The 17,100-nt window shown below is 38.9% G+C and overlaps 1 protein-coding gene across 1 annotated transcript; it reads right to left on the reverse strand.

Moving 5' to 3' along the window:
• Positions 1-8: 8 nt before the first annotated feature.
• lmbr1l (limb development membrane protein 1 like) lies at positions 9-16,489 on the reverse strand. Its single transcript, XM_014469646.2, has 17 exons — positions 16,285-16,489; positions 9,514-9,598; positions 7,267-7,300; positions 6,815-6,954; positions 6,305-6,408; positions 5,981-6,104; positions 5,825-5,893; positions 5,674-5,738; positions 5,223-5,295; positions 5,042-5,128; positions 4,854-4,930; positions 4,684-4,761; positions 4,516-4,589; positions 3,570-3,660; positions 3,410-3,476; positions 2,696-2,857; positions 9-1,679 (listed from the first exon to the last, which is right to left on the reverse strand). The coding sequence occupies exons 1-17, from the start codon at positions 16,345-16,347 to the stop codon at positions 1,594-1,596; spliced, it is 1,479 nt and encodes a 492-aa protein (XP_014325132.1). The 5' UTR covers positions 16,348-16,489; the 3' UTR covers positions 9-1,593.
• Between the last annotated feature and the right edge of the window lie 611 nt (positions 16,490-17,100).

Genomic DNA, 17,100 nt, shown 5'->3' on the forward strand with positions numbered 1-17,100 from the left:
TAAAAAAATCAAAAGATTTTCCTTTTTATTGCTTTACGCTCATAACACTGTAAAACATGAAAAAAAGTGGAATGCCAAACCAGAGGCCTCTAAAGTAAACACTTTTTAAAAAAAAGTTGCAGTATCACTTTAAATATTTGCTCATACATCACCTCACAGTTATGGAGCAATGACTTAAACGTGACGTATAAAACCCAAATACCTATAAATAGAAAACATTAGACACCTTCTGTTTCAGAAGCAAGAATGAACATTCCCTGAACAACATCGGTGGGTAAACGTAGTGGTTCGTGTACATAACGGTGGGACACATAGAAGAGGACAATCTCCAACAAAACTTGTTTTTGCGTTTGAGATGCACTGCCCCCTGCTGGTCAAACCAACAGAAAATAAGCTGCTGATGATGCAGGCGCAAAAGCAGCCACACAGGATCACCAACACGCACCAGATGATGACATAATGCTGAGATTATGGAATTTTGCACCATTCTGGAAAACAATGAAAGCCCTGAGGGTCACATTTGGTTTCTTTATTAAAAAACATTAAAAAAAAAAATAGGATTCTAAAAATTCTAACATAAAAGAACAACAAAAAAAACAAACACAAAAACAAAATTAAAAAAAATAAACAAATAGGTTCTAAAATGACTTTTGGTAAAGTTTCAAAGTGTGCTTTTATGTATAAAATATTGCACAATCCCACACAGATTCTTAATGATCCACAGTTTGATTGGTAAAGGCAGCAATTCCTCACTAGAACAGTTTACATAAAACTGTTCTAATGTAAACTGTTACATTAGAACAGTTTACATTAGAACAATTAGAAAAAGAAAAGTTTCTTGTTTAAGAAACTTTTCTTGTTTCTTAAACAAGAAACGTTTAAGACACATTTCTTGTTTTTTCTTCCCCAAAATAGTACAGTTCTGGCCACACTCACAAAATGCTCCCATTTGCCTGGAAAACCAGCAAAAAACACACACACACACATTCCCTGTGTAACCTCTAGGTTGACATACATACAACAACAAAGTCTCTTTTCCTCCAACAAAACAACCTCGTACTTATTTACAGTAAAAACCCTGTTAGAAAACCAGACCCACACAAAAGAAGAGTCCCAATTTCACAGAGGTTGTGTAACGTGCAAGGAATTGACTGGAGTACCAAGAAAACCCTGAAGGGGGGAGATGGATTCATGACACAGCTTCACTTCACAAAAAAAAAAAAATACTGCTGACTTTATTGTTCAGAAAGGCAGTACTCCCAATATGGCTTCCATCCTTTCTTCGCTGTCCAGCGCTGTCCAACGCAGTCTTGTATAAGATGACTTGGACTGAATGCTCAACTTGCAGTCACTTAGCAGCACAGTTCTCGATCGGGACGTGTCGCTCATGAAAACACACCAAGATGCTGTGTTCCCGCTGAGTAAAGAACGGAGAGGCTCGTCTTTGCCCGTCCTTTTAAAGAGGGAAGGCTCTGCTGTCCAACGGCCAGGAGGAGGCTTGAATCACTGGTTCACAAAGTGGTTCGGCCTTTAAAGGTTAGACTAGCCAGTGCTTAGGAGTGGTAAAAAATAAATAAATAAAAAAAAAAAAGGTCACTGGATTTTAGACAGCCCACTGGCCAGGAGGAGTTTAAAAGGAATGGTAGACCGTGACACAGTTATTGGCAGCCTGTCGAGTCCTGCGAGAAAAAGAAAAAGAAAAAGAATGGCCACTCCTATTAAAGCAGGATTAAATTAGCAAAGCTGAGCAAAATTAAGATCTAGAATTCGCAGAACAAAAGTAATTCGGGAGGCAATGGAAAACTGCAGCAGAACTCCTGTGCTGCTCAGATGCTATCTTCACGGCGAGGAAGGGGATCGCGTGTGTAGATTTGACGTGCCCATGCTCCAACTGCTTATTTGTGTTGGGTGGAGATTTCGATGGTGTGTGTGTGTATAATGGAAGGGGTCTAGGGCGGTGTGCCTGAAGGTCCCCAATGGACCCGACTCTCCTCTTGTCCCTTTACAATTTCCTGAAAGAATTGTATTCTTTCTATCTGAGGAAGAGAGACCAGCCCATCGGGAAATGGGGCCAAAGGTGGGGAGCTTATGGTGTAGCTATTAAAGTGCAGCAAGCAGAGTGGAGTACAGACCCCTCCTCCCCACAAAATAGACGATAAAACAGATGTAAAGTCAGAGCTTTGCAAAACTGCTTTGACCACTTTTTCCACATATCCTCATTGGGATTGTATGCAAAATTATGAAGCTGATGTAAACTGATAAATCGTTTTCTACTGATTTTCTACCTATATTACAAATAAAAATCTAAAAAGCTTGGTATGAAAATTGCACTCGGTGGCCCTGATACCTGAAAATCCTTTGAAAATGACACAAAGCATCCTTCGACCAATCGTCCAAAGTTTAAAAAAATTCGGATGCCACCTGCTAATCTACAGAGACATGATCCTCAACCTAAGCTGACAGGTAGCAAAGCAAGGAGATAATTAGCCAGGGAAGCAGCTGGCAACCTTGGAAGAGCTGCAGAGACCTAGAGCTTAGGTGGGAGAATCTGCAACAAGCCATGTAAGGAACACAGCAGAAGCAGAGAAATTAAGCTCTGGTCAGAGGAGTCAAAACGAGAGCTTTTGGTATACATGCGATGCAAATAAAAAAGAATCCCACTGTACGTAAGGATTTAAAGCAGACACAGACTAACCAAAGGCACGGATGAGCTCCCTCCGCACCGCCCAGGTGACTGTCTTTGTAAGGGAGGCGGAGGTGAGGCCAGCAAACATCATGTTGTACAGGAAGACCACGTAGAAGTTCCCAAGCCAGTTATATCGACCAAAGTCTCCCAGCAAATCGAAACGGGTGATCCCTACAGGAAAGGAGCAGAGGTAAAAAAAAAAAAAAAAAAAAAAGTTACACCAACAGGCTCGGCTGCAGAGCTAGGAATCATGAAATACATGTGCACTCTTGTGGTCATTGTTAAAACTGCAAGTAAATTGATTATTTTTGCAATTTCTTAAAAGAATTGCCTAAAAAAAAAAAGGAAGCTCTTTCTCCCCTTAGTCAGACATTCAGCAAATAGAAAAAAAATGGCAATCCTACCTGACCTAAAACATGATATACAGTAAAAATGTTAAACATGTAAAAATGGAGAACTACACCAAAGATATAAGGCTCCCTATTATCTGCTTGAAAACGAAAATATATTGTCTTCCAATGTTGCAACCCTAATGTGAGTTTCACATTCAAGCAATCAGTATTTCCATGGTAACAGGATGAGATGACACATTCATTTTAACCCATTTTTTCCTTAAGAGGGAGGACTCAGACAAAATGTTTTAGAGCCACAACATTAACCGCACATTCAAACATCAAGAGTTTCATTAAAAAAAAAAATATTTGTATATATGTATGTTCTTACCAAGTGTGCGTGAAAACACCGGCAGTGCAGAGCTCAGAATTAGCAGCGAAACACAGTTTGCAATGATCTGAAAGGAGCATACATTTTCAGAGGTGACAGCCAGGAAACGGTAAAACATCTTCAGTTTCCCTGTTAAATTCAGACACATAAAGCAGTTTACCTGTGTGAGGTTAGTGTCTTTCATGCGAGGGAGGAGGCCACAGAAGAGAGGAGAGCTGTAAAAACCCACAACTGAGGACACCATCAGGTAGCTGCAATTTACTTTAAGGACTACGGTGAAAACGTGTGAGAAACCTGGTGACAAGTTCTTAATGTGTTGTTCCAAGAATAAATCTTAATGCATGCATCAACTGGAAAAAAAAATCAGTTTGCAGCAACAATTTAATCATTTAGGACTGAAATGATTAATTGAATTAATAGTGGTAAATTGATAAATCGTCAACTAATTTAGTAATCGGTTAATTGTTAACTGGAGTATGCAGACTCTGAAAATGGTCATTTACTGAAACAGCACAGAGCAACAATTAAGCCAAAACTGTACAAAAAATATACACATTTTGCATTTAAGATGCATAACCTTATGTTCTACCCAGAACTCCTCGGGTGGCATTTTTAGATTCACCTGGTTCATAATCTGCAAAAAAAGAGAGAAAAACTATTTTTAAGCACCTTTTGCTATCATTAATGTAAAAAAAAAAAAATGAACAGATTCATACAGTATTTTAGCTGCAATTGCATCCTTTACTATAAATATTCAAGTGTACTATGTTTTTGGAATTAAGGCAACAACATTTCTAATTTTTTTTATTATATTTTCTTAAAAATCAATAAAATTATTTGTTTATTTGCATATTTGAATGTATTTATAATATTTTGCACAAAAAAGCTAATGTGGTTAAATTAAAATTCTGCTGAATGTGCCTATATTTAAAAGTCTGATTAGAATAATCGATAAAATAATTAATAAAAAAAAAAAAAAATATTATTTGGAGCCCTACCATCAATACGATAACAATTGACCTGTTTTTTTTATTTCAAATGTGTTACGAGAAAGTTCACTACAACGCTGAGCACACCACAGCTCGCTGGTTGTGTTGAAAGGATACAGGATGAGGACCACCTGAACTGCAGCGCCCAGAGAGCCGAACATGGAGAAGGAGGCCATTCCCAGGTGAGGGTCCTACAAAACATAACAATCCTCACTGTAAGCCGCCGACTGTACGCTTCCAACAAAACAGGAAATGTTTCTGGTGCCTTCAAAGGAGAACCCCGACCTCCATTCCTCTGGGCATGGCTGTCTCATCCAGCAGCAGCTCCAACACATTGAAACAGACCATCAGCACACACATCACCTGGAGACACACGCAGCAACCCGTCATGAAGAGGTCACAAAACGAGGAGTGACTGTAGAACTCGTGAATGCAGCGCTGTTCTTTGTACATACCGTCAGTGCAAGCAGGATAAGCATCGCCAGAGGATAGCCCAAGTTTCGTTGCCATGGTGACGCCTTCCTCCGCATTTCTTTGGGGGAAACAAAAAGGAAAAAAAAAACCCAAAACAACAAAAAAAAAAACAGTGTGATGTTGATGCTGTGGGAGAAACTCTGCAGACAGAAAGCCTCGTCAGCCTCACCCAGGGCGACACGCCTGCTCTGAACTGCTAGGTACTCTTTTCTCATGGCCTCCATGTTCAACTTGACCCAACACGATGGACTGCCACCTTCAATCAGACATGCAAGGAGGAGAAAATAATCTTTTAAGAGTCGAGCCACGGGGAAATGAAGGAGGGTAGTGATCACAGTCAAGAGACTTACAATTCAGCTTCCTGAAGAGCGAATCTTCTTCAAACACGGTACAGCTCAGAGTGTCTTCTATGTCCTCCAGAAGCTGAAACACAGGACGGATCAATTAGGGTGGGACATCAGAATCTGTTCATGTAATTTTCTGAAATAATACTCTGAATAGATGTGCAATAACATTTAAAGTAGAGAAATATAATAAATCAAAGTAAAATTATGATGTTATATTAAATTTTGTCAAACGTTTCTGAAAACTGGCCATGGTAAGCCGTACTTCCTGATTAGAAAACATTGTGCTCAACTATAGCAAGAGCTTCAGTTAAGCACAAGTTAACAAATAATGCATACTGTAGACCCTGATTCATGTATACTTTGTTCTCTATAGAGAGCAAAAAGGTTTTTAAAGACCTGACAGAACCAAGGTACGTGTTTCGGGTTTTGATTTTTGCGGAGAGGCTCAACTTACCCGAGGTTTCACAAGCAGGCTACCCGTAACACTGAACATTCGAGACAAGCCAAACGGGGTGCACACTGAAAAGGGAAGACACAAATTAGTACACAGGAGTGACACAACTCTGTCTCAATATGTCTGGCATTTGTGCTCAATGTATACTAACGCAAAAGCAGCAGCACTCCAAACAGAGAGATCCCAGAGTACAGGTATGGCAGGTAATACTCCCACAGGTCTGCAGTTTGAAGAGGGGGGAATAACAATTAGCAACACTTCCAGTGAAGCCCATGAGGAATATAAGAGTATGATGAGAATGACTCACCGTAGAGGCTCTGTCGGGCAACGTTGTCATGGAGGAGAGCTGATGCCACCCACACAATACCCAGCACAAGGAGCGCAAGCAAGATCAGCAGGACAACAGCTTCATACACTCGCGCCATTACTCCCTACACAGAAACACGAGTTGTTTGGAGATCAGTTTGAGAGAAGCTCATTTTGAAATCAGGTTTCTAATGGGCTCTTAGACATTTAAGGTGTAAAAAAAAATTGCACAGTCTTAGTAAATAAGGTAGGACACAAGAAAGAAATAGAGACAATGGAGGGTGAGAGAAAAGAGGGAAGGTCAACAGGTCAAAAAATAAACTACCTTTTTGGATCCAGCGAACCCCTCTGACTCGGTGAAGAAATATGCAAAAGGCATGAGGAAGACGAGGGACAGGTTGGAGAACAAAAACACTAGGTTCCATAACCCTGACAAGAGAGAAACAGATCATTGTTAAAGATTCTGTGTGTGTGTTAACATTCATTAGTAATTACGACTGTAATAAAACATTTTAGTAGTTCCCTCCATCAACCACTATGTGGCATCGTACTGAAAGAGTAGATATAGGCTCCATTCCACTGACAATGTGAAATATTTAAAACAGAATTTCAACAAAGCAAAAAGCAGAAAACACACAGCTCACATTGACTTTACACAGCTGCTCAGGGTGGACCGAACAGCTTTGAGCTTACAGTGTGCATTGCTAATTATCTGCTGGGCCACAGGCCAGTCGAGTATTGATGTGAATGTTATTACTGATCCTGTAGCACTGTGATGCCCGACTGTTCTTAATTATTTTCAATGGGACGGACGAACAAAAACAGTGAGACATACCGTGGATAAGAGAGCCATTGAGCCACTCCATGTAGTAGCTGTGTGGGAAGGTGAGCAGAACCTCGTTTGACAGGATGGAGATGGGGAGAAGCAGCACGGCGCACACTGCGACAGAGAGGGTGAACGTGCACAGCCAGAGCCTGGGAGGAGGAACAGTAAGATAAGTCATGAGTGTTTGTGTTTCGCCTCAGCCTAGCAAAAGCAGTCTCTGCAAAGCCAAACTGAACACAATACAAACATCCAAAATGAAGGTGCAGAGTACAGAGTGACAACGATGTTGGATGTTCACTGCCAAAAGCAATAAACACGCAGGCAACCATATAACAAGGCGATAAATCAAAAGAAAGACGTCTGGTCGCCAATCACGTCCCAGTCACTGCTACTTGTGCAATCATCCAAAGTGACAGTCAACGTAGCTGCTGTCCAGTTAATCATTAGAAGTTTGCACTTACGCAATTTTGTTGACGGTAGCATCTTCGATATCATCTGAAAGAAAAAAAAAAACAAAACAAGTTGTGTTTTTTTTTTTCAAAACGGAACTTTTTTTCCCTACATTTCTCCAATATGACTTTTTGAAACTAGGAGTTTAAGAGAGAAGAAAAAAAAAAAAAACGGAACAAGAAGTTTTTAATCAAACACTTTATATGATGGCTTAAAAAATTCCTGGAGCAGCATGCGAGCATGCACTGCACGCAAAACGCTGAAGAAAGCAAACCTCTCCCTGAGCTCAGAGAGGGTGTGACCAGGGGTCAGGCCTGTTTGGAACATTTTGTTCATTCTGAACATTTGGTTTAACTATGTTAAAAGAACCAAGGTACAGTCACATCCAAAAGGTTTAAGATTACAGAGATCTCATCTTTTAAGAACTGTACAGCTTCATTCTTCAATTGGAATTGAGTCTTGATTGCTGTGAAAAGTGATACCATGAAGTGTGATTAACAGTAAATAAAATAAAATTTTCTTAAATTTTGGCCACTATCCACTCCAGAGGAAAGAAATGGTGAATGCTCCCATGAGAATTGCCCTCCAGGCAGTAAAGAATCCTGAGACAAGTTGCGACTCAACCCTTTAGGAGTCACTTTACCAAACAATTCAGGATCAATCCAAAAAGTCCCAAGGTGAAAGTGAAAACCAAGTGACTGGGATCAAAACTCCAAGTTCCAGACTCGTAAGCAAGAGAACTCCCCCAAGTCACATCAAGACTCTGAGGTCATCTTGAAAACGAAAGGTTGACATGAATTTGATGCACACTCATTACTGGGTACATCTGTCCAATTGCTTGCTAAAACAAACCGCAAAATTAACTAATCATATTTTAAATTCAAATTTAGAACCAGAATGTCAAAAACAAGAGATTTATATGACTTTGAGAGTATGTAGTGGTCTGAGTATTTCAGAAACTGCAGACATACTTTTTTCCCCCTTTTATCTGCACTACAAACAATCAAGCAGGTTCTGGGGGCAAAAGAGAGAAACAACTTGATTCTAGCAAAGTATGTCTAATATAGTGGTCAGTAAGTGTTTATCTCACAAAACCTCTGAAACTGAAATGCTTCTTACTGAACATCAGAAAACCATGGAAACACCTGAGGAAAAACCTCTTACAACACTGAAGCAACACAATTTGTGAAGAACAAAATTCTGTCAACCTTAAACATTTGGCTACAACTATAAATAACAAGCAGAAAAAACAAAAACTCCACACCTTTTATTATGCACCTGAAACGAATTAAGTGCTACTCTTAGTCAGGTAGGTGATAATGTGTCCTTTTGGCAATGCTGTCACAGATGTTCTGTTGCAAAGTAAAACCCAAGGAGCAAGAACCAGTTCTGGGTGTCATAAAATTCTCTGCACTGTGGGATTGCACAACTGTCACATAGCTGCAGGGCAGAACTGTGCTCTTGTTGTTGATGGACAAACTTCAGCAGAAGGAGACCGATGCACAGAATGTGAATAAAAATGTGCAGAAGAAATGACCATCTACAAGGGTGCAGCCCAGCCACAGTGGAGAACTGAAGAAAAATCCACATCTGCTTCCAATGGACTCACATTTTATTGGATTGAGCGAATGTTAATCAGCTCAACAGAGCACAAGAGGGCTTCCAAATATGCCTGAGCACACAATAGTTGTGCCGACGCATTTACTGTCATCTCGCAGTACATGTGTCTTCTTCTTAGCCTCATGGTGACAATCATTTGTCCCTGCCAGAAGGTTCGTACGAGTTTAAGGTTTCAACTTTATCTTGTAGCATTTTGTTACCACTCCGCCGCCTTTTTAAACCGCTTGCTGCACACCGAGCAAACGTCTCCTCAACAATATCTCCAGGCTTTTCAAATCAAAGCTCAGAGTGTGACGTTAGTGAGGGTCCTAAAAGAAACGGGCAAACTTTGTTAAATGTGCATACATGCGAAGAAAGGAAAGGGCAATGAACAAAACAATAAACAACTATAAAAGCAGAACAGAAAAACAAAACAAACTCTTGACTCAAACAGCGAGTTTCTGAGTAGGATTTATGCAAGCACGAAAACATGTTGCCAACACACTCAGTGGAAAGAAATTCCAAAACTTCAGTGTAATCAGTATGCATGTCAACATTGTTCGTTTTCCTCAAGGCAGTTCTCAGTGAACTGTTGATTGAAAGCCAACTCACAGAGCTCTCTTAACTACATATTCACATCCAGAAACTGTCGAACTCACCTGTGATAAACTCGGCAGTCTTTTTGAAGTGTGTGAGGATGAGGTAGCACACCATGTAAAGGCACGTAAACAAGAGGACACAGATCTGCACGAGAGAAACAAAAAGGAACTTAGTGTTTTCTGCACGAGTTTGAAGACAGAAAATGTACCCCCAGTAATCTGTCAGAACAGCTGCGGCTCAAGACATCTACCCGTTTTTAACCATTTAGTTTTGCTCAGGCATTGAAGAAAGATGTAAATCACAAGATGGGGGAGATGGAAACAAGAGACGGGGTGGCAAAAGCTGAAAACATGAACTGTTTTGTCTTACATAAAGATTACTCAAAGAAAATGGGGTTCCAGTGCTCAGAAGGGATAGTTCCCCTTTACTTGGATTAGAGGGACTTAGGGAGACAGATGGGTTAAAACCAGTGAGAAACAGTCCACCCTGCCCCCTATTGCAGAGAGTAAAGGTCATCAGCTGATGTTGCATTCATTCAAATTTAGGTTAAACCAGCAATCTGTCGTCTGGCAAATTTCCAACACGTCAAACACTAGGGCCTTAGGGTCTGCTAAAACCCTCACACTTGTATAAAGTTTCAATTAATTACAAGTTCTAATAAAATTTTCAAGCCTTTTAAAGTTACAAAATGACTGCAGAAGAGGCTTTTAATCCCCAACAACCAACTGACTACACAGGACTAATTTATTATTTATGCATTGTAACATGCTACTTTGATTTTTGCTGTTTGATTTGTCCCCACAATTTTTATTTTTTATTCCTCACCACAGCTTTAAGGAACCACATGTAATCTACGAACAAACATGCTGGGCAAATTGAAAAAGGAAGTAATGTTGCAATACGATGACATTTCTAAACAGGTGCCAAAAAGGAGTTCAACATGCAAAACGGGATTTACATATTTACCCATAGGGTAATAACAGCAAAAAAGCACAGACATGCTCTCCTAGGTAAGATAAAATACTTCAACATAAATGTGAAGAATAAAGCCCACATGGTGGTAATATTAGATTTGGTACTCTACATAAAAAGCTCATGATATACATTCACCAGCAATCTTATTGGGTGCACATTGCTAGACCTCGTGGTGAACGGTTCAATACGCCAGAAAAATTCATCACATATTTTGTTCAAATCAACAGGAATGCTTCATGCATTTGTTACAGATTTTTACCAACTGCACATCTTTGATGGGAACGTCGCATTCAACCATATACCAAAAGCTCCACTATTGAACTGAGATCTGGTGAATGCAGAGGCCAATAGAGTACAGAAAACACAGTTGAAGAAACCTGCTTGAGGTCACTATGACTCCGTTTTATTCTGCTGGGCGAAGCCACACCAACAACAGCCTTCGCCATTATAAACATTGACGCAAGGCAGGACACATTTTGCTGCTGTAGTCCATCTGCTTCCAGCTTCGATGTTTTGTGCATTCAGATTTTATTTGGTATACCTTGGTTGTAGTATCTAGGCGTCACCTCAAACCATGTCTGTCCATTCTCTTTTGGCACACAGCTGTGACTCACAACATATTTTCTCTTTTTCAGAGCATTATCTAGAAACCTGAGCGATGGTTGTGCATGGCATACATTACAAACTCGGTCTTGGAGCAGGATTTTCAGAAATAGTCACACGCCAGACTTGCACTAGCAACCATGGCATGTTTAAACTTGCTAAAAATCCAGTTTCCTTTTCCTACTGATGCTCCTCATAAAGTGCAGTGAGTTGCATTCATCACAAATGGATACATAAATCTATTAAATTACTCCCATGTGATTGGCTGATTCAGTGTTAACATGCAATAAAACAGGTGTTCCAAAGTGGCGGGTACAATTTCTGTGAAAAATAGTCACTTATCCCACAGGGACAGTTGATCCAGTTCATCTGGATCAACAACAAACGGATAAATCAGCTTCTTCCTGAGTGTTCTTTCTTGCTGGAGAAAAGCTGAGAATAAAGCAAACTGAATTTAGCTATCAGCGTTCTTCTTTTGAGAAATATTTGAAATTTCTCGTCATAAGCAGGAATAATGGGTGGCAACAAACAAACTGCATATCAACAACAAATCACCCTATACAACAACTAATCCGCTCCGGCTGAAAATTCTTCAATAATGCAGCCTAATTTGGTAAGAGGCTAATCCGACAATAAGGAAAAGCAGAGAACAAAGGATGGGTGTTAGGTTAGAAATAAAACAGGTAGAATAAAACCTTTTCAGCTCTTGTTGGTGAGAACACACATCTTTCTTTGGTGTCAAAAGACAGAAGCCACGTTGAAGACAGTTTTAAGGTTTTTAGCATGGAGGGGAGTGTATCAGAGCATGACCTTTTCATAATCAATATCAGTACAGGATCATCTACTTCCTCTGCTTTTGTGATTATCTGCCAAATGATTTTGATCATTTAGGATCAAACTTGAAAACCTTTGAAGAAAATACGAAAAATCTTCATAGCCAAAAGAGTGTCAGACTAAAACTTCCAATGAGTCACATTACAGTTAGATTTGACTAGCAACCCTGAAAATTCATTGCATATTTATTAAACAGGCTCCAAAAGGTAACATAACCCTGTTTAATAATACTAAGTTGTGGTAAAATTTGTGACTTTTTACTTTCCTAGAGATGCAGAAATATTAGCTGGAAATATTAGTAGGACAAATTTCAGTCTGTTGTCCCCAAAAGGTGACCTGCAAGATGGAAACTAGAAATGAAATTCTTTTCTGATAATAAATGCACCATACTGAAGCGCTAGATCTTGTCAACAACACTTTTAGGCGAGGAGGAAGTTGGCAAAAAGAATTAATGTTGGATTTTCCAGTATAACTGAAGTGTTTAAGAAAGAAAAGTTGGGTGAAGTGCAAAAGCTGCAATAAGGCAACAGTATTTGTTATGAGAGAAGCCAGGTGCTACAACACAGTCCTAGATTTTGGTAGGATAAATCTAGGAGTGGTGGTCGTTTTGCCTCGTGAAGTTGAGCAGGCTGCTGCAGAGAACAGGAAAGCTGCACATGTTACAGAAAGTTGCTTAATTTTTTTTCTTTTGAGCTTTCAACCTCAGTCAGTTAGGAACAGGGTTAGGGTTGCCTTTCGTAAATCTAAGAGTTAAGGTAAGAATCTGGGTTCTTGAGGAAAAACACGCAAACTGCTGTTTAGTTAGTAAAGCTAATTGTCAATAAGGACAGATTAAAATACAAACTTCTAATAATTTTTACTTTATTTTGTTTGTGCCACAGTCTTACATGGTCATCCATTACACATCACTTCCCAGAGCCTTCTGGCAGATTCTGTGCAACCATCTACTTTAGAAATAAACCATTCACTTCCAATATTTCCAAATATTCCCTGGACCGTTCACTCACATTGTTCTAGGGCATCCTATTTCTGACCTGCAGGATTCTGCCTTGACCTTTTACCCAGCCAGACATGGATCCTTCCTGGCTCAGGATGCAGGCTAAAGCATGGGCTCTCAGCACAGCACATCCTCAAATACAGGCTGTTCTTTTTCCATGTCAGTTATGCATAAATTTGCTAGATGTTATTAGTCTGGGTGATTTACAATGATAGAGTGGAGACAGATATTTGGCAGCAACAACATTTTCCCAAGGATTTTGTTTTCTATTATTATTTTAACCTGAACACTGGTGTGCAGCATGCATACTAGGCCGCTTGTTGAGTTGCAATGTAACATTTCAACAGGACGTAACCATCAAAAGTGTGTTGGAAAATGTTCAAAAGGGAGAAACCCATTTAGAGGAATATTTACAGTAGTAATACTATGCCAATTTGTTAATTTTCTGAAAGAAAAGCAGACATTTAAAAAAAAAATATCTGCATAAACGATAAATATGGTACATAGGTTAAAATCTATCAAATAAATTACATATGTCAGGTTGTTTGGTTAGATTGTTTTTTTAAAGATTATTTTTAAGTGTTACTTTCAGTGGAAAAAAATAAGAAAATTTACTAAAATGTGAAACCATCAAAAAAAACGTGTGGGGGAAATCAGGAAAATACTGTAACTAAAATGTCTGAAGTTACTAGTCAGTGAAACAGACATTTGACAGCTGCCTGTTTTCTAAGTAAATTTAATTTACGGAGAATTTGTCAAAAATAAAAAAACAATCAAAATGTTTCACAAAGAAAGAAAGAGGGTCTCCTATATTTTTAAGTTATAATATGAAATCCAAAACAGCAATACATGTCTTGACAACATCTTGCAATACTATGTAGCGTTCTCAAATAATCGCATTTGAGCTGATTCAGCATTTATAGCCTTCTCATGAATGTTCCCTTTAACGTTACTCTCGTGACATGTGCTAATCCTCCCGCATAAAATTACCATCACTAATTTATATTTTTGTTTTTGCAACAAAGGCCAGACTGTACCTCTCCTCTCAACCTAAAGGAGGTCGCATGCATCATTTCTACACAGAATGTCTCACTGTGAATTTTAAGACCTCAGAACCAGTTTCCCATACCACCGTATGTCCATCTAAGCCAGGACTGGAAGTCAATCTTTTGCAAATGTTTTGTTGCTACCCTATGAAGTTACACAATGTGCAGATGAGACTTTAATAACTTGGAATAATATTCTTTTTTTAATTATTATTTAACTTCTCCCGAGTGTTGCAGACTTCTCCAGGAAAGTGCAAATGTTGGCCAATGTAACATATCTTTACAATTTCAAGTGATTGTCATAAACAGCTTGTCACTTGGACTTGTCTTAGTGTCACCAGGCGCTGGGACAGCTGACTGTCATGAGAGGGTGCACTGTCAGAAAGTGATGTGCTAGACACTCACGGCTCGCCTGCAGCTAATAGCATTAGGTCCTGAGGGGAAAAGGTCGCTGACAATCTGAAGCAGCAAACAAAGAGGTGATTAAAAAGGAGTACAACTATAGACATGAACTGCTTTGTGTCGCATGTCACTTTCCATCAATACTTTGCATTTCATTGACAAATGCCCCAAATTTCTCTATAGTGTAAATATCTCAGGCCAGTCCTAAGTAGAATGAAGACCAAGAGAGTTTAAATGTTGTGATTTGAAAATCTGGTTTAAAGTTTACGTTTGCTTAAAAACAAACAAACAAAAAAAACATATATGGGTTACAAAGTTAGCCCAATTTAGAAATTAAGGCGTAAAACAATGTGATATTATTTGATAAAATTTTAACTAAAAATCATAAATGATATGATTTTAGCTTCTGTAAAAAAAATAGAAGCTTTCGGTTCTTGTCCATTTTAACAGTGCAAGAAAAAAAAAAAAACCTAAATTATTTGGAGCCGAAGCCGCAACATCTCAGAAAAATATGTTGTTGCTGAAAACCAGGATAATAATACTGATTAAGATCAATCTAAGATTTAAAAACATTCTTTAAAGTTGTTGTGATGACAACTGTGATTCAATATGTTGTACAGCTTTTGTGCAAAACCACTGGCTGATAATTGGAATTTTACAATTCTGAGGTTGAATCCAAAGAATTTCTGGCACAACTTCGTTAACTCTCAGGGTCCATGGATCGGGTCAAAGATCTGATAAGATGGAGACATCGGCAACACTTGAATTGCTAAGAAATAACTTAAGTGGTAGGCCAATGCATTTCTCAGCATTTTAAGTGTTACTACAGTCAACTTCACCTTAATAATTCTGAGCATGGGTTGAAACACACAATATTTTTGATCAATGAACGTACCAGGAGACTTGGAGTCATTTAAGAAGAATTTTCGGGTGAAACTTTGCTCTTCTTCTAATTCTTATTTTTTTCATTTTTCTTTTTTTTTTTTTTTTTACAAATACATGTCAGATAATGACCATGGATGGACTTCAGTAAATACCTGGAAAGATGAATATATTGCAGCAAAGTTGCTCTGTTTAATGGTTTTGAACAATCAACCTCTTATAGGACATCCTGGATTTGGAAAAGTCAGCTGCATTTTGGAAATTGGTTATGGGAAACAAACCCTTGATGTATTTCTATGCATCACTACTAAATTTTGATCAAATAATATGCCACATCAGGCCATTACAAATTTTGATTTGGCTTTTTCTGCTATTAATCATTCAGCTATTCAGATTATTCATGACAAGCACAAAGTTATCATCAAAGTTAATTAATACATCCATAAATGCTGAGATAATCTCCAAAGAGATTACCTGTTGCTATTTTCTTTCTGTAACATTATATAATGGTCATACGTCTTTGTCTGATCGTAACTGCACAGGTTTTGCTCATCCCTTCATATCTTGGGACGCAAAGGCCTGACAGAAATGAACAAACTTGAGCAAAACTGCAAGTTCAACATTGTCCTTATTGATAAACTGGTGTATCGACAACGCCTCAGCTTTCAGGATTGGATCTGTCCAGGGAGACCTGAATGTTTTGTATCGGGTTAAAGTTCTCTGCCTTGCTGTAACTGAACAGAACGAGCTGCAAAGTCTGAAGTTCAAACATGAGGTGTGGTTTTAAACATAGCCGAGTCAGACACAAGAGCAGGCAGCATAGTTGCAGAAAATTATACACACAGGGCTAAAAACAGACAATAATGCAATACTACTATGGCTGCATTTGTCTTGTAACGTGACTAAAAAAAAAGAAAGAAAAAAAAAATCAGGTTTAACAAATGTAATTTAGAGAGATAAATAATACAAACATTTTAACAACGTGACCTTTTGCATGTGTAAAGACAGCACGCTATATTGTCTGTGACGAACCCCCCCCCCTTTAACTCGTCAACCAACGGTTGCTTCACTTTTAGCCCAGCTTTACTTACTATCGTCTCTCGGACGCGGTTGTGGAAAAGTTGCTCCCTAATCGACACTTCGTCCGTTTCCATCCTCTCCAAACCATGCCACTGCCCTGAGCCCTGGAGCCGCTCAGAGGGCCAGTTTGATCAAAAATGTTGAACCGGGCGCATCGTCGCAAGTCAGCAACGGATGAAGCAGTTGGTTAGAAGCGCTGAGTTGTAAAAATCGGATACAGGCTACTCTGATCAAAACGGGGCGGGGTGGGACGCGTGGGGGCGGGGCTTAGCACCAGAATGGATCCCATTGATTGGTCAAGGCAGCTGCCAATCAGAACTAAACTTACAGAGGTTGTGTTTTGGGTTACAGACGTTCTGTGCATTTTTACTAAGTAGCAAAAAAAAAAAAAAAAAGAGCACATATCGAGTAGTAAGATGATATTTGAATGGAAAAGAACTAATTTATGTATCATAATTATTTACACCGTAATAGGTAGAGGAAATCTGCTTAACATTTATTTTTTTTGTGTTTGGAATTTTGCACACCCCATATGACATTTTTTACTGTTATAAACTTTAAAGCATCTTCTTAATTACCTTCATCCATACATGCTTTTTCTTATAAGACTAGGATAACGAGTAACCTTATAAATAAGGCTGCCTCAGTTCTGGGAGTTGTTCTGGAGTTTCTAGAGCTGATTGTGCTATGAAGAAATCTCTCTGAAACGAAAAACACCATAGAGAACCATAGGCATCTTCTTTGCAACACAACAATCTAACAATAGACAGTCTTCATTGATAGACTTCTTCAAATCTAATTAAGGACAGGATGTGTAGCAAAAGAAC

This window comes from Xiphophorus maculatus, chromosome 1, assembly GCF_002775205.1.
Source record: "Xiphophorus maculatus strain JP 163 A chromosome 1, X_maculatus-5.0-male, whole genome shotgun sequence".
NCBI classification, from domain to species: Eukaryota; Metazoa; Chordata; class Actinopteri; order Cyprinodontiformes; family Poeciliidae; genus Xiphophorus; species Xiphophorus maculatus.

Coding starts and splice junctions, on each gene's coding strand:
- lmbr1l (XM_014469646.2), bottom strand. CDS start 16,347: ATGGAAACGGACGAAGTGTCGATTAGGGAGCAACTTTTCCACAACCGC. Junction 9,599..16,284: donor ACCGCGTCCGAGAGACGATA/GTAAGTAAAGCT, acceptor TCTCTCGTGCAG/ATCTGTGTCCTCTTGTTTAC. Junction 7,301..9,513: donor GACTGCCGAGTTTATCACAG/GTGAGTTCGACA, acceptor TTTTTCTTTCAG/ATGATATCGAAGATGCTACC.